The 25,723-nt window shown below is 38.0% G+C and overlaps 1 protein-coding gene across 2 annotated transcripts in view; it reads left to right on the top strand.

Annotated features, from left to right (window-relative positions):
• Positions 1-25,723, top strand: part of PDS5A (PDS5 cohesin associated factor A) — a 160,158-nt gene that overhangs the window by 88,875 nt on the left and 45,560 nt on the right. For both annotated transcript variants that reach the window (XM_054485487.2, XM_063664480.1), the window contains exons 17-23: positions 796-911; positions 11,220-11,325; positions 13,903-14,063; positions 16,657-16,780; positions 17,920-18,078; positions 21,587-21,655; positions 24,042-24,178. In XM_054485487.2, coding sequence (XP_054341462.1) covers positions 796-911; positions 11,220-11,325; positions 13,903-14,063; positions 16,657-16,780; positions 17,920-18,078; positions 21,587-21,655; positions 24,042-24,178 — 872 coding nt within the window. The remainder of the gene's footprint in view (positions 1-795; positions 912-11,219; positions 11,326-13,902; positions 14,064-16,656; positions 16,781-17,919; positions 18,079-21,586; positions 21,656-24,041; positions 24,179-25,723) is intronic.

Raw genomic sequence — 25,723 nt, 5'->3', positions numbered from 1 at the left:
GCGGAGGTTGCAGTGAGCCAAGATTGCACCATTGCATTCCAGCCTGAGTGACTGACAGAGCGAGACTCCGGCTCAAAAAAAAAAAAAAAAAAATTAACTGAAACAAAACACAATGTTCTGTCAAATTATGAAATAATTAAAACCAATAAAGCATACCCATAAAAGTACAAATTGTTTTTATTCTAAATTAGAGTATTAAAAAGGTTGCGATAGGCCAGGCATGTGGTGGCTCACGCCTGTAATCCCAGCACTTTGGGAGGCCAAGGCAGGTGGATCACTTGAGGTCAGGAGTTCAAGACCAGCCTGGCCAATATGGCGAAGCCCCGTCTCTACAAAAATACAAAAATTAGCTGGACATGGAGGCACGTGCCTGTAATCCCAGCTACTCTGGAGCCTGAGGCAGGAGAATCATTTGAACCCAGGAGGTGGAGGTTGCAGTGAGCCAAGATCGTGCCACTGCACTCTAGCTTCGTGACAGAGTTAGACTCTGTCTCAAAAAAAAAAAAAAAAAAAAAAAAAAAAAGTTGCTATATCAACCAATAATTTAATCGAAGAATTGTGAGGCAAGGCTTGTGTTCACTCAGAAACCACATCATCCACTTTTCTCTGCTGTCCAGATTTTGCAGTCATTGCTTGGTGGGTATAAAAATTTTAGTCAGGGTCTAGCGCGGACGATTCTTAACCACTTATGCTGGTTTTGAATATTTCAGTTCCTTTGTTTGGCCTACAGTCATTTTTCTTTTCAAAAATATGAAAGCAAATCACATTTTTGGTAAAACTCCTTTCTTTCTATAGAGAGAAATAGCCCGGAAACTTGCAAATCCTAAGCAACCAACAAATCCTTTTCTAGAGATGGTCAAATTTCTGTTGGAAAGAATCGCACCTGTGCACATTGATTCAGAAGCCATAAGGTAAGCCAAGAAGTATATTCGCTCAAAAATAAATAATAATCTGAAACTACAATGTTGTTCATTTAAATTCTGGGCTCCTAAAGATACCTGAAAACCTCTGTATGTCTCTTTTTAATCACAGGGGTGTACATCATTCAAATTGAAGAGAAAGCCTTCTCATTTTATGATCTTTGGCTTTATATAATGCTTTCTGTTTTTAAAGAGTTCTTATGTTTATTTTTAGCTTGTGCGTTCTCATTAAAGAAAACTTAGAACAAAGAGAAAGACAGAAAAAGGAGTATTTGAGATCTGTGTGGCTGTTGACCAACCTCTGAGTTTTCTTAAGCATTTTAATGGCCCTATAATATTCTGTAGTACGTATTATACCACTGTTCATTTGATGGGTGAGAACAGAATGGTATATTGGAAAGAGGAGAGGATTATCTTTAGGCAAATTTGGTTTCAAAACATAAGTCTACTTTGTGGCTTTGGATAGCCTTTGAATTTTCATTTATTTTCAACTTTAATATGGGCATAAAATCTTGTTGGATGATTATGTTAATTTGAGGTAATATATAAAAGGTAAGCAGCCTGGCATCATAGACATTAGTTAAGAGCTATTGATTTTTTATTACGTATTCTCATGATTTCAGACTTTTCAAACTTCTGTTAATGCTTTTCTCTTGCACCAATCATTTTTCCAGTAGATAAGCTATACATCTTTCCATATTCAGTTACTATGCAGCACTTGTTGGTTCTTTTTCCAAACAGCGTAGAATTCAGAGATCAGTTCCAGTACCCAAGCTTCACTGTTTATTTCACCTTAGGTGAATCACTGATGTGGCTGTATTGAAATGCTGATTATATTCATTTGCTAGGGCTTTCATAACAAAATACCCCAAAGTGCCTGGCCTGAACAAAAGAAATTTATTTTCTCACAGTTCTGGAGGTGTAAGCCTGAGATCCAAGGTATCAGCAATTTTTAATTTTTTTCCTGAAGCCTCTCACCTTCATATACAGATGGCTTCCTTCTCACTGTGTCCTCTTGTGGTCTTTTCTCTGTGCACGCAGCATGTCTATGTCCTAATCTCTTGCAGGAACAATAGTCATATTGGATTAGGCCCCACCCATTCAATCTTATTTTACCTTGATTATCTCTTTAAAGGCCCTATCTCTAAATACAGTCACATTCTGAGATACTGGGGATTAGAATTCATATGAATTTGGGAGAAACACATGTCAGCCCATAACATAATAAATGTACATATATTCAGGCTGTGTCTGATAATTTAATACATTTATACAATTTGTGAAGATCAAATCAGTGTATTGGTGATATACATCACCTTAAATATTCATCTTTATGCTAGAAACATTCAAATTCTCTTCTAGTTATTAAACTGTAGTCACTCTACCGATCTCTAAAACACTAGTCGTTCTATATCTATTAATTAACCTCTCTTCATTCCCCCTTTCTCACCCTTCCCAGGTGCTTGTAACTACCAGTCTACTGTGTCATTATGAGGTTCACATTTTTAGCTCCCACATATGACTGCAAATATGCAATATTTGGTTTTTTTTTGTTCTTGGCTTGTTTTATTTAACATAATGAGCTCCATTTGCATACGCGTTGCTACAAAAGGCAGGATTTCGTTCTTTTTTTATGGCTGAATAATTTTTCATTGTACATATATACCACATTTTCTTTCTTCATTCGTTGATGTGCGCTTAGGTTCATTCCGTATTTGGCTATCGTGAATAGTGAAACAATAAACATAGGACTGCAGATATCTCTTCAATATATTAATTTCCTTTTTAAAAAATATATACCCAGTAGTGGAATTGCTAGATCATATGGTAGATCTAGTTTTAGTTTTTTGAGGAACCTCCATACAGTTTTCCTTAGTGGCTATGCTAATTTACATTCCCAACATCAGTGTACGAGGGTTCACTTTTTTCTACATCCTCGCCGGCATCCATTATTCCCTGTCTTGTTGATAAAAAGCCTTTTTTTTTTTTTTTTTTTTCCCCCGGAGTCTTGCTCTGTCGCCAGCTGGAGTGCAGTGGCACCATCTCGGCTCACTGCAATCTTCGCCTCCCAGGTTCAAGCAGTTCTCCTGCCTCAGCCTCCCGAGTAGCTAGGACTACAGGTGCACGCCACCATGCCCAGCTAATTTTTGTTTTTTAGTAGAGACCAGGTTTCACCATGTTGGCCAGGATGGTCTCAGTCTCTTGACCTCGTGATCTGCCCGCCTCAGCCTCCCAAAGTGCTGGGATTACAGGCATGAGCCACTGCACCTGGCCTCTTTTCCCACTTTTGAATTGGATTTTTTTGGTAGGGTTTTGATTTTTTGTTTGTCTGGTGTTTTTTTGTTTTGTTTTGTTTTGTTATTTTGCTATTGAGTTGTTTGAACTCCTTACATGTTCTGGTTATTAATCCGTTGACACAGGGATAATTTGCAAATATTTTCTCATTCTGTGGGTTGTCTCTTCGCTTTTTTTATTGTTCCCTTAGCTGTGCAGAACCATTTTAGCTTAATGTAATCCTATTTTTCTATTTTTGCTTTGGTTGCCTGTACTTTCGGGATGTTAACACAAACAAACTTGGCTCAGATCAATGTCTTTAAGCATTATCCTAGCATTTTCTGCTAGTAGTTTCATCCACTAGGTCTTAATCCATTTTGATTTGATTTTTTTTAGAGGGCAAGGGATAGGGGCCTATCACTGATGAACATAGATGCAAAAATCCTCAAAAATACTAGCAACCTGCTTTGAATAAAACATTAAAAATATTCATCACGATAAAGTAGAATTCATCCCACGGATGCAGGGATGGTTCATAAATCATATATCGATAAACATGATTCATCATATTAATAGAACCAAGAATAAAAACCGTATAGTCATTTTAATAGGTACTGAAAAAACATTCAATAAAATTCAACATTACTTTATGATAAATACCTTCAACAAAATAGGTATAGAGGGAACATACCTCAAAATAATAAAGGCCATATGTGACACACCCACACCGAACATTGTGTTGAATGGGGTAAATTGAAAGGCTTTCATCTAATATCTGGAATAAGATATGGAAGCCACTTCTACCACCTTTATTCAACAAATTACTGGACGTCCTGGCCGGAGCAATTAGTCAAAAGAAAAAAAGGCCATCCAAATTTAGCAAGAAAGAAGTCAAATTAGCCTTGTTCGCAGATGACATTATCACAGAAAAAGCTAAAGACTCCACCGAAAAACTGTTTTGAACAGATAAATGAATTCAGTATAGTTGCAGGATACAAAATCAACATACAAAACTCAGTAGCATCTACATATGCCAATAGCAAACAATCTGAAAAATCAAGAAAGCAATCTTATTTACAATAGCTACAAAGAATATTAAATACCTAATAATCAACTTAACCAAATAAGTGAAAGATCTATTACTAGAAATACTTTAAAACGCTGATGGAAGAAATTAAAGACAACACACAAAAAATGGAAAGATTTTCCATGCTTATGAAATGGAAAAATTTTTAAAATTTTTTTTTTTTTTTTTTTGAGATGGTGTTTCGCTCTTGTTGCCCAGGCTGGAGTGCAATGGCGCAATCTTGGCTCACCGCAGCCTCCACCTCCCGTGTTCGAGCAATTCTCCTGCCTCAGCCTCCCGAGTATCCAGGATTACAGGCATGTGCCGCCGCACCTGCCTAATTTTCTATTTTTAGTAGAGATGGGGTTTCCCCATGTTGGTCAGGCTGGTCTCAAACTCCCGACCTCAGGTGATCCACCCACTTCGGCCTCCCAAAGTGCTGGAATTACAGGCGTGAGCCACCCTGCCCAGCCAAAATCAATATTGTTAAAATGACAGTACTACTCAAAGTAATTTACAGATTAAATGCAATATCTATCAAAATACAAATGACATTCTTCACAGAAATAGAAAAAACAATCCTAACGTTTACACGGAACCAAAAAAGACTCAAATAGCCAAAGCAATATGAGGAAAAAGAACAAAAGCTGGAGCCATCAAACTACCTGACTTTAAAATATACTACAAAACTACAGTAACCAAATCAACATGATACTGGCATAAAAACTAGACACATCTAAAGGAACAGAATTGAGAACCCAGATACATATTGGTGCTTTTTTGGCCAGCTCATTTCTGACAGAGGTGTCAAGAACATACAAGGAGGGAAGGGATAGTCTCTACAATAAATTGTGCTTGGAAAACTGATTAGCAGAAGAATGAAACTAGACCCCTATCTCTCATCTCTCAACATACAAAAAAATCAAAATTGACTTTTTTTTTCTTTCTCTTTTTTTGAGACAAGGTCTTGCTCTGTCACCCAGGCTGGAGTACAGTGGCATGATCATAGTTCACTGCAGACTTGACCTCCTGGGCTCAGGTGGTGCTCCTCCCTCAGCCTCCAGAGTAGATGGGACCATAGGCACATGCCACCACAACGGGCTAATTTCGTGAGGGTGTTTTGTTTTTTGTTTTTTTGTTTGTTTTGGTTTGGTTTTGGTAGAGACAGGGTTTCACCATGCCGTGCAGGCTGGTCTCGAACTCCTGGACCTAAGTGATCCACCCACCTCGGCCTCCAAAAGTGTTGGGATTACAGGTGTGAGCCACTATACCTAGCCCTTTTTTATTAAGATTTTCTTTTCTTTTTCTCTTTACTTTTTTGGATACACGATCTCACTCTGTTGCCCAAGCTGAAATGCACGATCCTGGCTTACTGTTGTGTAGGCTCAAACGATCTCAGACCTCAGCCTCCTGAGTAGGTGGAACTATAGGTGTGCGTCACCACGCTCAGCTAATTTTTTTTTAAAAGTTCTTTTGTAGAGAAGCAGTTTTGCCATGTTGCCTAGGCTGGTCTTGAGCTCCTGGGCACAAGTGATCTGCCCACCTTGGCCTCCTAAAGTGCTGATATTTCAGGCATGAGCCACTATACCTAAGTTTTTTTTCTCTTCTTTTCTCTTCTCCTTTCCTTTTTCTTTTTCTTTTCCTTTCTTTCTTTTTTTTTTAGAAGGAATCTTGCTGTGTCACCTGGGCTGGAGTGTGCAGTGTCACGATCTCGGCTTACTGCCACCTCTGCCTACCGGGTTCAGCCTCCCGAGTAGCTGTATCTACAGGTGTGCACCACCATGCTAGGCTAATTTTTTGTATTTTTAGTAGAGCAGGGTTTCACAATCTTGGCCAGGCTGGTCTCGAGCTCCTGTGCTCAAGCAGTCTGCCCACCTCAGCCTCCCAAATTGCTGGGATTTCAGGCATGGGCGCCTGGCCTAGAATTTTGAAAGAAAGGATTGGGGTTAATATAAAATTATTCTAAATATAATCAATTTCCCCCCCATACATATGTCCATACACCTTGACATATATGTGCTACAGTTAGTTAATGGTCTATAGGAAGTAGATGAAAATGAAGTAGTCATTGTAATGATGGCTGGAACCCAGGTGAAAGTAAAATTTTAAAAAGGAAAAGGTTGAGGACTAAATCCTGAGGGAAATTAGCAATTAAGAGGCTGGCAGAAGATAACGGACTTAAATTTTTTTTTTAAGTTTTGAGCAGACATAGTCAAAAGCAGAAAATTGGGAAAGAGTGTTATCACAGAAACCAAAGAGGGTCTAAGGAGGGGTCAGATGATATCCAGAAGTTGATTAAATACTAAGAATCATTGAATGGATTAGGAAACGGGAAAAAATCACAATGAACAGAGCAGTTTCTATGTGGTAGCAAGGACAAAGCCAGAATGCCATGTATTCAGAAAGGCATAGGACAGTCCTTTCCAGCATCTACATCATGGTACACAGAGAAGGTGATCAGTGTTACTTAGGCAGAGAAGACTGCTGAGTCTGTTTTTTACTGGCCCAGCTCAATAGAAAGCCACTAGGTACCATTTGGCTACGCTGAGGCTTGAGCATATTAAAGGGATACATAGCCTTGTCACCCTTCTAAACCCTGCTTAGGAGATAAATTGACAGCACCAGTAGGGACAATCAGTGTAGACAGCGCCAATCTTAGATAAAAAGCAAAGGAGGGCCAGGCATGGTGGCTCGTGCCTGTAATCCCAGCACTTTGGGAGGCCGAGGCGGGCAGATCACGAGGTCAGAAGTTTGAGACTAGCCTGACCAACATGGTGAAACACCATCTCTACTAAAAATACAAAAATTAGCCTGACGTGGTGGCACGCAACTGTAATCCCAGCTAATCAGGAGGCTGAGGCTGGAGAATCACTTGAACCTAGGAGGCGGAGGTTGCAGTGACCCAAGATCACGTTATTGCACTCCAGCCTGGGTGACAGAGCGAGACTCCGTCTCAAAAAAAAAAAAAAAACAAAGGAGAAGGCTGGGTGTGGTGACTCACGCCAGTAATCCCAGCACTTTGGGAGGCAGAGGTGGGTGGATCACTTGAGTCCAGGAGTTAGAAACCAGCCTAGGCAGTATGGCAAAACCCTATCTCTACAAAAATACAGAAATTAGCAGGACACCATGGCATGCGCCTGTGGTCCCAGCTGTGTGGGAGGCTGAGGTGGAAGAATGAGCCCAGGAAGCAGAAATTGCAGTGAGCTGAGATCGCGGCACTTCACTCTCTCCTGGGCAACAGAATGAGACTGTGTCTCAAAAAAAGACAAAAACAAAAAAACTGGGCTAAAGTCAGAGTTTGAGCCTCAAAAGAAAAGTAACAGAAAAATAAGATGATGGAAAAGGAGTAAGCTTGAAGAAGAATCTTCCGCTGTTGTTTTTGACTAAATAATTTTGAATATTTAAATACCTTGAAAAGGTGCTAGCTGAAGGCTGGGCGCGGTGGCTCACGCCTGTAATCCCAACACTTTGGGAGGCCGAAGTGGGCTGATCACCTGCGGTCAGGAGTTCAAGACCAGCCTGGCCAACATGGTGAAACCCCATATCTACTAAAAATACAAAAATTAGCCAGGTGTGGTGGTGTGTGCTTGTAATCCCAGTTACTCGGGAGGCTGAGGCATGAGAATCACTTGAACGTGGGAGACGGAAGTTGCAGTGAGCTGAGATCGCGCCATTGCACTCCAGCCTGGGCAAAAAGAGTGAAACTCCATCTTCTTCTTTTTTTTTTTTTTTTGTTTTAAAAAAAGATGCTAGTTGAAAAGAAGACAGATTGCAGATAAGGGAAGGGGAATATAGGTATGAGGGAGCAGCATTCCTAAGGAAGCAGAGCAGGAAGAAGGACATCTTAACCTATGACATGACAAAATAATACACACAAATTAGAGGAGGTTAGATTCGGTATGGAGAATTAGAAGAGTTTTCACTCAAGGCTTCCATTACTACTCTCCCTTCTGTTAAAGATGAAGTTGCCAATGGGAGTATTTAGACGTCGGTTAGAATGGTGAAGATTTGTAACAGTGGTTGTATAGTGTAGACTTCCCAAGCAGTTTTGAAGAGGCACTTGAGATCATCTTTTGCATCATGATAGCCCTGTGAAATATATTTAATTTATAAAAGAGGAAAAATACTTTATAAGGTGAAGGACTGTGAACCTGGTTTGAAGACTTTGGTCTTTCACTTATAGCTCCTTGACACATACTGGTGATTACCAACATTACAATGATAGCAGAGATTATGTCTCTCATTTCATACTGTATTTCTCAGGTAGACCATAAGACTTGGTACATGACAGGTAGTTAATAAATACTCATTAAATAATCGTGTGCATGGAACCTATCACATGTATTTACATATTTATAAATTTTTTTGAAACACACTTGTAATTTTGTTAAATTCAAGCAATGTTTACTAGGATTTCTTAAAAAGCTCAATTTGGAATAATTTTCTCAAATTGAGTGAATCTTTAAAATACAAAGTCAGAGCTAGAATTTCCAGAAAACATATAGGATAGGGAAAGATTTCTTAGAGGGAACATAATAGCCATAGACTGGGAGAAAATACTTGAAAAGCATGTATTTGGTAAAGGATTATATCCAGGCTATATAAGGAGCTCTGACTAAATAAGACAGATGACTCAGTTTTAAAATGGGCATATTTGAACAGGTACTAGTTAAGATGGTAAATAAGCACAAGAAAGGACAGTTAGTATTAATACTCACTTGGGAAATGCAAATTCAGATTTTTACATTTTTATTTTGTTTTATTCATTTATTTATTTATTTTTTTTTTTGAGAGAGAGTCTGGCTCTGTCACCCAGACTGGGTAATTTATAAAGGAAAGAGGTTTTAATGAACTTGCAGTTCCATGTGGTTGGGGAGGCCTCACAATCGTGGCGGAAGATGAAGCAAGAGCAAAGGGACATCTTACATGGTGACAGGCAAGAGAGTATGTGCAGGGGAACTCCCCTTTATAAAACCATCAGATCTCCTGAGATTTATTCAGTACCACGAGAACAATATGGAGGAAACTGCCCCCATGTTCAATTATCTACCTGGCCCTGCCCTTGGCATGTGGGGCTTATTACAGTTCAAAGTGAGATTTGAGTGGGGACACAGCCAAACCCTATGAAATTGTATGATTTCATTAATATGAAATGTTCAGAATAGGCAAGTGTTTAGGGGAGAAAATAGATTAGTAAATGCCTAGGGCTGGAGGGAGTAATGGTGAATGAGTTCCTGCTAACAGGTAAGGGGTTTGACTTAGGATAGTGATGGGGTGTTCTACAGTTAGGTAGTACAACCCTGTGAATATAATAAAAACCATAGAGTTGTACATTTTAATTCAGGGAATTGTGTGGTATGTTATACTAAGTTAATGTTTATATACATATACAGCAATTTGTTTTTTTAATGTTATCAGATTAACTGAAGATAATGAATTTTAAAATAATTCTTGTGATGTAAGAGAGGAAAGGAAAGTAAGTGCTAAACTTAGTTTAAACTTCAACATCTGTAAGTTAGTACAGCCATTATGGAGAAGAGTATGGAGGGTCCTCAAAAAAAAAAAGCTAAAAAATACAACTACCATATGATCCAGCAATCCCACTACTAGGTATACATCCAAAAGAAATAAGTTTATCAGGGATATCTGTATACCCATTATTATTGCAGCATTACTGACAATAGCCAAGATTTGGAATCACCCTGTGTCCAAGGAATGAATGGGTAAAGAAAATATGGTACATAGATAAATGGAATACTATTTGGCCATAAAAGAATGAAATGCTGTCATTTGCAGCAACATGGCATTGGAGGACATTATGTTAAGTGAAATGAGCCAGGAACAGGAAGTTAAATACCACATGTTCTCAGTGGTAGGTGGAAGCCAAAAAAAAAAAAGTAGATCTCTCAGAAGCAAAGAATAGAACAGAGGAAACAAGAGGCTGGAAAAGGTAGTGGGAAGGGAGGGTTAGGGAGAGATACAAAATTACAAAAAAGGATACAAAATCACAGCTAGATGGGTGGATGAATTCTAGTGTTCCATAGCACAGTAGGATGACTATAGTTAACAATAACATAGTTTCAAATAGCTAGGACAATATCGAATGTTCCCAACACAAAGAAATGATAAGTGTTTAAGATAATGGATGTACTAATTATCCTGATCTGATCACCATGCATTATATGTCTGGAAACATCACTGTGTACCCCATGTATATTTATAATTTTTGTTAATTTTTTTATAAGTGAAAAGAATTTCAACATCTGCATCCTATGCATATGTGGTACTTAAATTTTTTTTAATGAATACTTTGACATAACACCAAAGGAAAAAAAATTAACCAAAATCTTATTTTGAACATTTGTAATAATAATTGAATGTTCTCATAATAGGGTAATATCTTCTTCAGTTTACTGATCTCGAAACCAGAAGTCACATTTGTTTTTACTTAGAATAGTACCATGTTGCCACATCATCTGGTTTTTATTGACCAGATAATATTCTATTTCCTGGTGGTGGTATTTTGAAAAACTAATTCCTTAATTTTTGACAATTAAATTGTTCCTAATTAATGGATCTTTATAAATATAGCATGATACTTCTGATGACTTGCTTCTTTGCTATAAGTTTATAGAAATAAAGTTACTGATTCTTAAAACTGAAAATGATCTCTGTATATATGGAAATGAATATTAAATTACTTACGTGAACATATTACCAGAGTGTTGTGTCATTTAATTTTAGTTTTGTTATTTTTTAGAAGAGTTACTCTTATACATTAAGTTTTTTAGGGGGATAAACTAAGTAGTTTAGTTATCAAGTAGAGGACAAGGTTGAACTTTTTTCCTCCCACAGAAACTCCTTTGAATTTAATATTTTAAGGTTCTATATATGTTCTGTCACAGTGTGATTAGTTACTACTCTAGTGGTTACTGATTTATATTTTCTTCTTTTTATAGTGCACTAGTGAAATTGATGAACAAGTCAATAGAGGGGACAGCAGATGATGAAGAGGAGGGTGTAAGTCCAGATACAGCTATCCGTTCAGGACTTGAACTTCTTAAGGTATTTTTGAAACAGTTTTGTTGCCATGTATTTCCGTGGGGTCATAATTTGCCTTCCCTTCAGAATATGCAAGAGTCAGGCTTATTTCACAGGAAACTATTTGAAAGATTTAAAACTTGCGTTGGAAATCAGATTATATAAAAGTAATGTTTTTACATCATAATATAATAATGTAATTATTTTACATTATAAATTAATATTTGTTTCACTGTTTATTATTTCCACGCCTTCTATGCTTGGTAGTGATTACTGTGCAATCTATTCTTAGTAATAGCAAGATGTGGCTTTAGACTGTGGACAGGGTATGTGACTAAATTTAGAGGAGGGAATATCATCATTAAAGGGAGTATTTCTTGGTATATTTGTGGGATTCTTGGGAGACTGGCATGACTAGAAAAAAGGGGTGCTTTGGGGAATGATGGGAGACAAGGTTGGTTCCAGATTGTCAAGTGCCACTGGGTAAGAAAGGTAGTGTCACGGGCTTTTAACCTGGCTTACAACCAGCTGCAGCCCTTGATAGAGCTTTCATTGGATTGAGTAAAAGAAGGGAAGAAATTGAAGGCAAAGAGACATGATACCACTGTGACATACAGGAGAAGAGACAAACCAGTGCAATGGATGTTAAATAGAAAAAGAATGATGGGATCATATTCCGAGGGTCTTCAATGTCATTTCGTTGAGCTGGGCTCGGCAGCTTATGCCTGTAACCCCAGCACTTTGGGAGGCCGAGGTGGGCAGATCACAAGGTCAAGAGATCGAGACCATCCTGGCCAACATGGGGAAACCCCGTCTCTACTAAAAATACAAAAATTAGCTGGATGTGGTGGCACACGCCTGTAGTCACAGCTACTTCGGAGGCTGAGGCAGGAGAATCACTGGAACCCGGGAGGTGGAGGTTGCAGTGAGCTGAGATTGCGCCACTGCACTCCAGCTTGGCGTCAGAGTGAGACTATCTAAAAAGAAAAGAAAAAAAAAATCATTTCATTGATAGAATTGATATGATGCCTCATGAATAAGATTTTAATTATGTTTTTAGTAATTGAGTTGTATTTTTAAGTTGTTTTAAAAGTGAAACCACCTTTAAGGTAACATTTTTTAATAGGTTGCTTTTTTTTTTTTTTTTTTTTTTGAGACGGAGTCTTGCTCTGTCGCCCAGGCTGGAGTGCAGTGGCACAATCTCGGCTCACTGCAAGCTCCGCCTCCCAGGTTCACGCCATTCTCCTGCTTCAGCCTCCCAAGTAGCCAGGACTACAGGCTCCCACCACCATGCCTGGCTAATTTTTTTTGTATTTTTAGTAGAGACGGGGTTTCACCATGTTAGCCAGGATGGTCTTGATCTTCTGACCTCGTGATCAGCCCGCTTCGGCCTCCCAAAGTGCTGGGATTACAGGTGTGAGCCACTGCGCCCGGCCAATAGATTGCTTTTTATTACATTTTTCTAATTTAATTCTCCAATTTTCTGTAAATAATTAAAACCACATAAGTAAATATTATCACTCCAAACCTTGCCAGATGAGACATTGTCTACACTTAATGACCATTAAATAAGTGCTTATTGAAAAATTAATGAAGACCACCTGCTCATTTCCCTTTCTCCCTGCTTCTCTATTTTCATCCCTCATCTTGATACTACACTAACTGAATTGTTTCTACTTTATGGAAGGTTAACTCTTTAGACATGTATCTAACTTGCTAAAAGTTATTTAAGGACAGGCTCGTGCTCGTGTCATAATAAGGGAATAATTATATATTATAATCATAATTAAAAGTTCACAATAGTGGCTTCTTTGTTGATAATTATGTTGAGTGATAGATTTCACTTGAGATATTTTCTTGGCGGGGTACAATGGTTTACGCCTGTAATCCCAGCCAAGGCAGGAAGATCTCTTGAGCACAGGAGTTGGAGACCAGCCTGGGCAGCATAGCTAGACCTCATCTCTACAAAGAAACAAAAAAATTTAGCCGGGCAAGGTGGTGCACCTGTAGTCTCAGCTCAGGAGACTGAGGTGGGAGGTTGAGACCCCAGTGAGCTGTGACGTTCCACCGCTCTCTAGCCTAGGTGACAGAGTGAAATCCTGTCTCAAAGAAAGAAAAAAAAAATTTCTCATAGAATATCTTTTTGCCAGTCAAAGCTCTGAGTTAGCATTTTGTTTACATTACACAAAGATTGAGTCGTTACGTGTGGAGGTTTTATCTCAAGCATTCCTTCACCTAAATACAATATATTTATAAACTGATAATAGTTATTAATATTGTAAATCACATTCCATAAAAAAGAAGCCATGTGTTTTGTGTTCTAAGTAGCAGAGTAGACTAAGAGGTGAAGAAGAAAATAGGACAAAGGCTGTCTGTTAGTTGTGTCAAGGAATAACTGGAAGCTACCACACCATACACTATTTCTGATAATGTCTAATTAGCCATAACTAACTGCAAGGACGGCTAGGAGATATATCTCTATTCTGTGTAGCTAGCATATTTACCCCAGAATTTAATTTTTTTTTCTTTTGCGGGAAGTAATTCTTTTTTAATGGATTAAAACCATTGTCTGTACTTCTAAAGCTGTATCTATTTTTTCAGGTTCTGTCTTTTACACATCCTACCTCGTTCCACTCTGCAGAGACATATGAGTCCTTGTTACAGTGCCTAAGAATGGAGGATGACAAGGTAGCAGAAGCTGCTATTCAAATTTTTAGAAATACAGGTCACAAAATAGAAACAGACCTTCCCCAGATACGATCGTGAGTACATTTTTTCTCCCATGGTAAATACAAAAGTTTCTAAGTGTGGGAACCATAAAATCATTGTTTTCTTTCTGTGTAGGAAGATAGGAGGGAGGAAAGACAACTTTGATTTAGAAGCTACTTTTCTGTGTCCTCCTCTGTTTTGTCTTTCCCTTGCCTGACACCCCTCTCCCACCATTAGAATGTAGGCAGCAGAATAAACTGAAACTACATGTTTGTTTATAACAAAATTATTTTAAGATATTAAGAATCAAAAGTTATCACAGAATTTAGTGTTTTATTATATTTATGACTAATGTCTTTCTAATCCATGTATATTCATCTTTTTTTCTATAAATGGGTTATAAATTCAATAACTGTCACTTTGCTATCCTACCAAAAAATGGGGCAAATATTTCACTTTGGCATCTTAAAAAGGTTAAGGTGAAACTTGTGTTGAGATGTTATGTTTACACTTAAAATATGCAGAAGACATCTTTTGAAGGAAAAAATACATGCAAATGGCTGTTGAATCATATGTTCAGGGTATTTGCAATTAGTTCAGGGTATATTCAACTACATACCATTTTCTTCACATGATAATCATAGGACAAGCGGTCTCCTGAAGTTTTTATTAAATTTGTGAGCTAATAGTTTAACTTGTGAAATAATTCAGTGTCCATTGTACATTCTCTTCATTCTCTGCATTGTTTTGGCTAATAATAAAAAGTTACCACAATCAGTCCCTGCCCTCAAGGAGTTTATAGACTAGAAATAATAAACTTTATACATTATTTAAAAAAAAAAGATCACTGACACAGTAGGATAGTTTTTGATGAGTTTTTCAAGGGAGGAAATCCTATACATTTTTTTAAGGCAAAGAATCTATTCTTAGAGGAATTCTACCCCCAAAGGAAACAGTTGAAAATGAGTATAGGTGGAAGAGTTAACTTTGGACGTGAGGAATAAAATACCTTATTCATAAGACTAATGGAGAAGAAAGGAGATAATCACTGGAAAGCAGAAAGGCACAACGCTAAAGACCTCAATAACAACTCTGATGGCATCACTGGATTATACTGCTCCAGAAAAAACAAGAAGAAAGGTTAAAGTTGACTTTCTGTATCATTTTATTTGGCTAATAATAATAATACATTTAACAACAATTTGATTGAAACTATCTTCCTTTGTCATTCACCAGTGTTATAAGAAATCTCAGTCTGGTAAATGGAATGGTGAAAGACTAAACAGATAGGAGAGAGGAAAGACATCTTCCATTTAGAAGCGTAGTCAGTACTCAGTCAAGGAAGTCTATTTGGTCATGGATATCCCTATCTCATAATTCCAAAGTCCATAGAGGCAAACTTCAGGCATATCTATAAATGTCAAATCAGACTTATACCAACTAGCATATGTTCCCATTTTTGGTTAAGGTGCATGGCCTGGAGCCTGCAGTATAGGTTTCATATGTAGCCTTCCGTTATCATAAGAGGACATTGTCACCCTTACATTTGATACCACTAACTTTATAATCTATAAAATAGGCTCTTCTCTAATAACATTAAATATATGACAGATATCTTTCCTTAAATGTTTGTTTCACTTTATCAATTTTCTTCTGATTATAAAAATACTTATGTTCATTGTAGCAAACTGAAACTAGAAAAAATATAACAAAATAGTCACCATTAACATTTGATATATATACTTCCTATGAATGTTCATCTACTAGATGTGTTTGTCTATTTTTTATAAGTTCATATATGCACACTATTTTCTTCATTCTACCTAATGTTTTTTCATGTCATCAACGTTTAATTTTTGAAGAATGCTTTATGTTTTTCCATCATCCTAAAATAAGACTGTTTTAGTTTACTCTTCATTGTCAGTGTAGAGGTTAAGTATATGGATTTTGAAAGAAATGCTAATTTTCAGATCCCAACTCCCAGTTTCCTAGCTTCGTCATCTTGGGAGGCTTAAATAACATCTTTGTGCTTTAATTTTCTCATCTGTGTAATGACTATAATAGTCTTCTTTGGGTGGATGTGAACATTAGTTGAATTAATCCATGCGGAAATATCTAGAATGGTGCCTGGGACGTAATAGTTAGATATTTTTATTGCCATTCTACTGATATATATGTAGCTGTATCTTTGCATACTTTCTTTCACTAATATTATTTCAGCTGTTTAATACAACTTGGCCTTTTGCTACTTTCTTTCCATAGCTACTTTGAAATAACTGAAGGGGATTATAAAAGGGAATTGAAAAATTAGCAATACCCTACTTAGAAGATAAATGCAAAAATGTGTCATGGGGTAAGCTTTAGATTATGAATTAAGGGTTGCTTGTTATTTTGCATATTTGTGAGGTAACTTTAAAATAAAAATTGTCTCCTGAAGTAGGCTTTTTCTTGAGGCATTGTATTTCTTGGTTTATACTTGGGGGCAGAGAGGGAGCTTTTTTACAACTTTCTCTAGATCAGATAATTTTTAAGAGAGCCTTCTCTACCAACATCCATCCATATAGGGGAAGTGGAGGTCAACCAAAGGAGTACTTGTTGGTTTATGGGTTTAAGAAAAAAAAAAAAAAACTCTATTATTTTTTGCAGGACCTTAATTCCCATTTTACATCAAAAAGCAAAGAGGGGTACTCCACACCAAGCAAAACAGGCTGTGCACTGTATACACGCCATATTCACAAATAAAGAAGTCCAGCTTGCACAGATTTTTGAGGTATATCTAATATATAGGTTGTGTTTATATTTGTCTTTATTTTTTAAGCTCTATAGTTTGATGAAGATGGAAGCTAGATTTTTTAAAGCTGTTTATATGAAGTCCTACCTTAGACTATAAATTCCTTGTGAGCAAGGATTCTATTTTATGTGGTACTGCATTCCCAGCCTGTAGATCAGGTTATATGTTCAAACACCTCGTATCGAAGGGATTTGTGGCTTTTGGTTTTTAGTTTGTTTTTGAGATAAAGTTTCACTTTCTCACCAGTGCTGGAGTACAGTGATGCAATCTCTGCTCACTGCAGCCCCGAACTCCTAGGTTCAAGCAGTCCTCCTGCCTCAGCCTCCCAAGTAGCTGAGAGTACAGGCACCACCACCACGCCCAGCTAATTTTTGGATTTTTTATAGAGATGGGGTTTTGCCATGTTGCCCAGGCTGGTCTCAAACTCCTGGACTGAAGCGATTCACCCACTTCAGCCTTTCAAAATGCTAGGATTACACATATGAGCCACCACACCTGGCCTTACGTGTTTATGTTAGAACATTTTACTTAATTTTAGCCTTATTGGTTCAGTGGTGCATTTATCCTCGGAAAGTATTCGTAGATAATTTTGAACAATCCAGTTTAAAGTACCTAAGAACCCTACCTGAAAATTAATCCTGTTTCCCTTTTTTTTACATATAATGACTGGCCTCATTTTACTATTAGAAATGTATTCCTATTATCATAAATTGGAGATAGTGTGACCAAAACCCAGTTAACTCTTACTTTGTATGATTTAAGGTCATTTAAAATGCTTCCACATGGTAAGAAATCCACTGGTACAGCAAATCCATTGTTGTAGATTAGTCAAAAATAATGCTGATTTGATGAAGCAAAAATGTTTTTTTTTAAACTTCTTTCTGTTGGATTTTATTTTTTCTTTTATCTTTTTTCTACATTCTTTCAATCTTGCTAAATTTTAGTAGGTGAATTAAGAACCAGGTGTCTTAACGTGGTTGAAGTTAGTTATGATCGTATTAGAGAAGATTGGTTTGGGCATGATAAATTCAGGAGGACTCAGGAAAATGTACTGTTTCAGTAGAGTGTCTAGATATTTATCAAACAAATTGGTAATTTTGTCTGTTTTATTTTTATAGCCACTCAGTAGGAGTCTGAATGCTGATGTGCCAGAACAACTTATAACTCCATTAGTTTCATTGGGCCACATTTCTATGTTAGCACCAGATCAGTTTGCTTCCCCAATGAAATCTGTAGTAGCAAATTTTATTGTGAAAGATCTGCTAATGAATGACAGGGTAAGTTTCTCATTTAATTAAATTGAGAATCATGAGATTAAGGCTGTTTACATCTTCATCACAGAAACACTTCTGTTTCTATGTAATTCTCTTTTTCTTTTAAATTATTCTATATTGGTTCTACTTATTTGTTTAAATTCCAAACTACTTCCTTATTTCATGGTAGCTATTACTACTAGAATTTCACACTTAAGAAACAAAAATTAGAACATGAGATTGGTGAATCATGAAAGTTAAATATAAGTAAAAGCTATTTTCCTGACCCTCAAAAGACAGTTTATCATTTTCTGGAATGTTAGAATTGGGTTATTTTTGTGTTTTGTTTTGAAGACAGTCTCGCTCTGTGCCCCAGGCTGGAATGCAGTGGCACGATCTCGGCTCACTGCAACCTTGGCCTCCTCTCATTCCTCAGCCTCCCAAGTAGCTGGGATTACAGGAGCCTGTCACCACGCCTGGCTAATTTTTGTGTTTTTAGTAGAGACGGGATTTCGCTATGTTGGCCAGGGTTGTATTGAACTCCTGACCTCAGGTGATCCGTCCGCCTTGGCCTCTCCAAGTGCTGAGATTACAGGTGTGAGCCACCATGCCGGGCTAAAATTTGTTTTATCAAACATTGTTAGAAATGTAAGTGGATTAGCCAGGCGTGGTATGGCACCTGTAATCCTAGCTACTCAGGAGGCTGAGGCAGGAGAATCACTTGAACCCAGGAGGCAGAGGTTGCAGTGAGCCAAGATTGCACAGTTGCACTCTAGCCTGGACAACAAGAGCGAAACTGTGTCTCAAAAAAAAAAAAAAAAAAAAAAAGTAAGTGGACTTGAATTTAACTAATTTTTAAGATAATACACTGTACTTTTGGCACTAGATTTATTGATGTCTCTGTGCTCTGATTTATTACATCTGGGTTGGAATGTATAGATTGAAAAGACTCCCCAAATGATTTCGGAAACACACCTTGATTAAGAGTCACTACTGGCAGGGCTTGGTGGCTCACGCCTGTAATCCTAGCACTTTAGGGGGCAGAGGTGGGTGGATCACCTGAGGTCAGGAGTTCAAGACCAGCCTAGCCAACATGGTGAAACCCTGTCTCTACTAAAAATACAAAAAAATTAGCCGGACTTGGTGGCGGGTGCCTGTAATCCCAGCTATTCGGGAGGCTGAGGCAGGAGAATCGCTTGAACCCGGGAGGCAGAGGTTGCAGTGAGCCAAGATTGTGCCATTGCACTCCAGCCTAGGTGACAAGAGCAAGACTCTGTCTCAAAAAAATAAATAAATAAAAGAATCACTGCTTTACCAAATGGATCTAAATTAAATCTGTTGTTATTGAATAAAGATACAGATATGCCGGATCATTGTGGATGACTTTCAGTTAAGTGTTAGTTTGCCACAAATCCAGCTTATCCAAAGTTCCTAACTCTCACATGTTTTGGTAATCTTGAGGCCTCAATATCAGGAACTTAAAGACACCTGCTAGTGCCCCTTCTGTATTGTATCACCTTCCACTTTTGAACGCAGCAGACAAGAAGAGAAGAACATGGCCTAAGTCTCATTTTCTACCCCACATATCCTTGCTGTTATTTTTACTTTTGATAGATGTGGTTTTCAACAAATGTGAAATTTAAGATACCTCTTAAATGATGATTGTTGATAGATTGTGTTTTCAGATGGTCTTTTTTTATGGTGATAAACTATACATAATATCAAATTTGCTATTTTTAAGTGTTAAAATTCACTGACATAATAGCCACATTGTTACCTAATCATCACCACCCTATCCATCTCCAGAATTTTTTATCACCCCATACAGAAACTCTGTACTCATTAAGCAACAACTCTCCATTGCCCTCTGTTCTACCTTCTGACTCTCTGACTATCTATTCTAGGTATCTCTTATATGATATTTGTCCTTTTGTGTCTGTTGTATTTCACTTAGCATGTTCTCAGGGCTCTTCCATGTTGTAGTATGTATCAGAATGTTGTTCCTTTTGTGGCTAAACAGTGTTCTATTATATGTATATTTTTGTTTGTATATATCCCACATTTTGTTTGTTGATTGGTGGACACTTGGGTTGCTTCTACGTGTTGGCTGTTGTGAATAATGCTGATATAAACATTTATGTTCCTGTTCTCCCATTTCTTGGGTATATATCTAGGAATAACATTGTTGGGTTACATGTCATTTTGCTTTTTAAAAAAGCAATAGCCATACTGGTGGATAAGAAGTGGTATCTCATTGTGGTTTTGATTTGCATTTTCCTAATGAATAATGATGTCAAGGATATTTTTCGTGTGCTTATTGACTACCTGTATATCTTCTTTGGAGAGCTGTGTATTAAATTGCTTCCCCCACCCCAGTCTTATTTTATTTTATTTATTTTTTTTTTTTGAGACATGGTCTCAGTCTGTCACCCAGGCTGGAGTGCACTAGCGCAACCTTGGCTTATCGCAACCTCCGCTTCCCAGGCTCAAGCAATACCTGCTGCCTCAGCCTCCTCAGTAGCTGGGACTATCAGCACACGCCACCATGCCTGGCTAATTTTTGTATTTTTTTATACAGACAGGGTTTCACCATGTTGCTCGTGCTGCCTTCACCCACTTTTAGTTGGGTTGCTTCTTGTTGAGTTTTAAGAGTTATTTACATTTTCTGTATATTAAACCTTTGTCAGCTATTTACCAGATCCAAGATCATGAAGATTTCTCTCTATGTCATCTTTTCAGAGTTTTATGGTTTTAGCTATTAAATTGAGATATTTGATTCATTCTGAGTTAATTCTTATATGTATTAACAATCTAGTTTCTTTTTTTGTTTGTGTGTTTGCTTCTTGTGGATATCCAGGGTTTTTTTTTGTTTTGCTTTTGTGTTTTTGAGACGGAGTCTCACTCTGTAGCCCAACCTGGAGTGAGGTGGCGCAATGTCAGCTCACTGCCACCTCTGCCTCCTAGGTTCAAGCAGTTCTCCAGCCTCAGCCTCCCGGATAGCTGAGACTACAGGCATGCACCACCATGCCCAACTCATTTTTTCGTATTTTTAGTAGAGGCGGGGTTTTGCCATGTTGGCCAGGCTGGTCTCTAACTCCTGACGTCAAGTGATCCACCTGCCTCAGCCCCCCATAGTGCTGGGATTACAGGCTTGACCCTCTGCACCCGGCTGAATATCCAGTTTTTCTAGCACCATTTGTTGAAGAGACTGTTCTTTCACTAAAGATGGTCTTGGCACCCTTTGTCAAAAATGAATTACCATATATGCAAGGGTTTTCTGGGTTCTCTATTCCATTAGTGTATATGTCTATCCTTGCCAGTACCAGCCACATTGTCTTGATTACTGTAGGTTTTATAGTAAGTTTCAAAATTGGGAAGTATGAGTCTTCTAACTTTGTCCTTTTCCAAGCTGTGGTTGGTGATGTTCCCGTAGGTTTCTCAAAGGCTGTGTTGATCAACATGAAAAACTTAATCAGCAAAAATTTAATTTTTTTTTTCATGCTAATAGCTAAATTTATTCAATTGTCTATAGTCAACAGGTGAAAAGAATGGAAAACTGTGGTCTCCAGATGAAGAGGTTTCCCCTGAAGTACTAGCAAAGGTAAATTCGTTTAGGCCTTGATAATCTTCATGTTTAAAAAGGAACATTTTGTAGTTATCTTCCTCACCTTTTAAAAATTTAGTAAACAGAGATGGGATCTTGCTGTGTTACTCAGTTCGGTCTTGAACTCCCGGGCTCAGCTGATCCTCCCACTTCAGCCTCCCAAAGTGCTGGGATTATGAGCTTGAGCCATCGTGCCTAGCTGGGAGCCTTTTTTATTAAACCTAATAGTTAATAAGCATTTGTTAAGGAGGTGCTTTATTTTAAAATCCATTGCAAAAAATGGTTTATTGAAGACATTATAGTTGTCATTGTTTATTATATGTCAGTGTCTTCTGCCTGCTAAAGCAGTCTCAATGAGGCTGTTTTATAGAGAGATTGTTTATAGAATGACGGTGCTCAGAGGCATCTTAAATCCAGCCTCACCACCACTATCTACAAGCATATGAATATTAACTTGGCAAAGATAGGTAATTGTCAAGCTGGGCCCTGTGGCAGATTTGGGATTTAAAATAAGATTGTATCATCTTCTTTGATAATCTGTTTCACTTTTTGTTGCTTCATCGTCATCATATATTCTATCAATTCATTTTTCCGGGTTGTCAATAAATATAATAAATAATACTTTGTTTTTTTTCACACCTATTATCCCAGCACTTTGGGAGGCAGATCACGAGGATTGCTTGAGCCCAAGAGTTCAAGACCAACCTGGGCAGCATAGTGAGCCATGTCTCTACAAAATATTAAAAATAATTGAGTTGAGCTAGGCATGGTGGCTCACGCCTATAATCCCAGCACTTTGGGAGGCTGAGGCAGGCAGATCGCTTGGGGTCAGGAGTTCAAGACCAGTCTGGACAACATGGTGAAACCCCTTGTCTACTAAAAATACAAAAACTAGCTAGGCATACTGTTGCACATCTGTAATCCCAGCTACTTCGGAGGCTGAGGCAGGACAGTCACTTGAACCTGGGAGGTAGAGGTTGCAGTGAGCCAAGGTCCCACCACTGCCCTCCAGCTTGGGCGACAGAGTGAAACTCGGTCTCAAATAATAATAATAATTTGGCCAGGTGTGGTGGTGCATACCTATAGTTCCACCTACTCAGGAAGCTGAGGCAGGAGGATCGCTTGAGCCCAGGAGGTCAAGGCTACAGTGAGTTGTGATCATGCCAGTATACTCCAGCCTGGGTGACAGAGCAGATAGAGATGATTGTTACTAAATTTGTGACATTTAATAGATGTAAAGCTCAGTTTAAAAGTGGCGGATTTGGGATTTAAAATAAGATTGTATCATCTTCTTTGATAATCTTTCACTTTGTGTTGCTTCATAGTCATCATATATTCTATCAATTCATTTTTCCAGGTTGTCAATAAATATAATAAATAATACTTTGATTTTTTGGCTAGCTTTTTCACATATATTGGTAACAATCTTTTGACTAGACATTTCTAAATAATTATGACTACCAATAATTACACAAATTCCCATTTTTTTGGTCACAATGTTAAATGAGACTGAATCAGACTTGATGGTTTCTTCAAAGTAGTTTTTCAGTACCACAAAACTGAAACTCTCAAGTTATTTTCAGTCACTACAATCAGTACAGTTGTGGTGTTTGTGTGTTTGTGTGTGTGTGTGTGTGTGTTTCGGTTTTTTTATGAAACAGAGTTTTGCTCTGTCACCCAGTCTGGAGTGCAGTGGCACAATCTCAGCTCACTGCAACCTCTGCCTCCCGGGTTCAAGCAATTCTCATGCCTCAGCCTCCTGAGTAGCTAGGACTACAGGCATGTGCCACCATGCCTGACTAATTTTTTTTTTTTTTTTTTTTTTAGTAGAGACAGGGTTTTTTAGTATAGACAGGGTTTCACCATGTTGGCTAGGCTGGTCTCAAACGCCTGACCTCAAGTGATACACCTGCCTTGGCCTCCCAAAGTGCTGGGATTCCAGGCGTGAGTCACCACCCCCGGCCTGTATAGTTTAAATTGTTGTTTTTAAAGTATATGTTTTCAAATAGTTTCAAAATCTTAGACAAAACATCTAAGTATGAAAAGCCTAAATTCTGGAACCAGACTTTTAAGCAAGTTATTTATCATAATAATGTGTCTCAATTGCCTTATCTGTTGGGGAAAAAAAAATCTTCCTCATAAGAGTTTTTTGGGAGATTAAATAAGTTAATACATTTACAGATCCAAGAAAAGTGCCTGGCACTGGTTGAGCACAGAGTAAATATTAGTTCGTATTGTTACTGTTATTATCCCATAGATTTATTTAATAAAATGTCTGCTGATGGAGATGAGTAATCTCATTAATCTAATTAATATAAATTAATTTTCCCTTTAATTGGAATTTTAAGTTGCTTTCTTTTTTTAGCATGTTAATATTTTATAGGTACAGGCAATTAAACTTCTGGTAAGGTGGCTGTTGGGTATGAAAAACAACCAGTCTAAATCTGCCAATTCAACCCTTCGGTTATTATCAGCGATGTTGGTTAGTGAGGGTGACCTGACAGAGCAAAAGAGGATCAGGTGAGATTTTTCTTTCTTTCCAGTTTTCTTAGTGCTGAAATTTTGGTAGAATTTACATAGGAATTATTTACCTAATGAATACTGAATGGTGTAATTACACCATGTTCTTCAGGGTCAGATCTTATGTACTCATTTAGGGTTTGTCTGTCTGTCAGTATTGTTATTTTAATAGTGCCAATATTTTTTTCTTCATTCCTAAAGAAGAGGAACTTTTTCCAGTAAATACGTAATCATAATGATTATATTGTACTATTACAGTTAGCATCAACATTGGTTCAATTAAACAAGTATTTGTTAAACTTCTACTTCATAAAACACTGTGAAAAGCATTGCAGCAAAAATAAGTAGGAAAAGTCCCTGCCTTCAAAGAGCTTCCGTGTATTAAAGCGATTAAATAAGTGGAGTGACTTGAGTCCCATGAAAGTAATAAAAATTTCAGTGGCAGCCAGGTGCTGTGGCCCATGCCTGTAATCCCAGCACTTTGGGAGGCCGAGACGGGTGGATCACGAGGTCAGGAGTTCGAGACCAGCCTGGCCAATATGGTGAAACCCCTTCTCTACTAAAACAAAAAACAAAAATTAGCCAGGCGTGGTGGCACATGCCTGTAATCCCAGCTACTCAGGAGGCTGAGGCAGGAGAATCGCTTGAAACCAGAAGGCAGAGGTTGCAGTGAGCTGAGATCGCGCCACCGCACTCCAGCCTGGGCAACAGAGCGAGAGCCTGTCTCCAAATAAATAAATAAAAATAAAAATTTCAATGGCAACTCAAGGGAGAGTTGAAGCCTTCTTGTTGTTCTACAAATTTGGGTGTGTACACATGTATGTGCACAAAGAGATTGTTTACATTGTTACGCATTTTCACTTTTAATCTGTAAAATTGCCATCTCATTTTAAGATGAAAATAGAAGCTCAATTTTTCATGATCCTGGTTTCTTTCAAATTCTTGATTTAGTAGGGGCCAGGATTACCAACATAGATAACTAAAGTATTCTACATATGATGCATTCCTTTTTAAAAATTTGTTTTAGAGGACAGAGGTTTAATCATTCCTTTATGAGGCTGAGCACAGTGGCTTACGCCTGTAATCCCAGCACTTTGGTAGGCCAAGTCAGGCAGATCAATTGAGGTCATGTTGAAACCCTGTCTCTACTAAAAATATAGAAATTTAGCCAGGTGTGATGGTATGTGCCTATAATCCCAGCTGCTGGGGAGGCTAAGGCGTGAAAATCGCTTGAACCCAGGAGGTTGAGGTTGCAGTGCGCCAAGATCACGCCATTGTACTCTAGCCTTGGCTAGTTATGTGGTACTGCTATGCTATTAATTTTTTAAAAAATTATTATGATTAGGAATGGGATCTCATTATGTTGCCCGGGCTAGCTGGGCTCAAGCAATCCTCCTGCCTCAGCCTGCTGAGTAGTGGGACTATAGATGTACACCACTACGCCCTATTTTTATCATAGAATAAGCCAAAGGCAGCCTTTTATAACACTGTTTAGAGCTGAGTTAGGGATAATGAAAGCTTTAAATTGGGGGTAATTATGTACAG

The sequence above is a fragment of the Pongo pygmaeus genome, chromosome 3 (assembly GCF_028885625.2).
Source record: "Pongo pygmaeus isolate AG05252 chromosome 3, NHGRI_mPonPyg2-v2.0_pri, whole genome shotgun sequence".
Lineage (NCBI taxonomy): Eukaryota > Metazoa > Chordata > Mammalia > Primates > Hominidae > Pongo > Pongo pygmaeus.
This window is presented reverse-complemented; position numbering and strand designations above follow the sequence as displayed.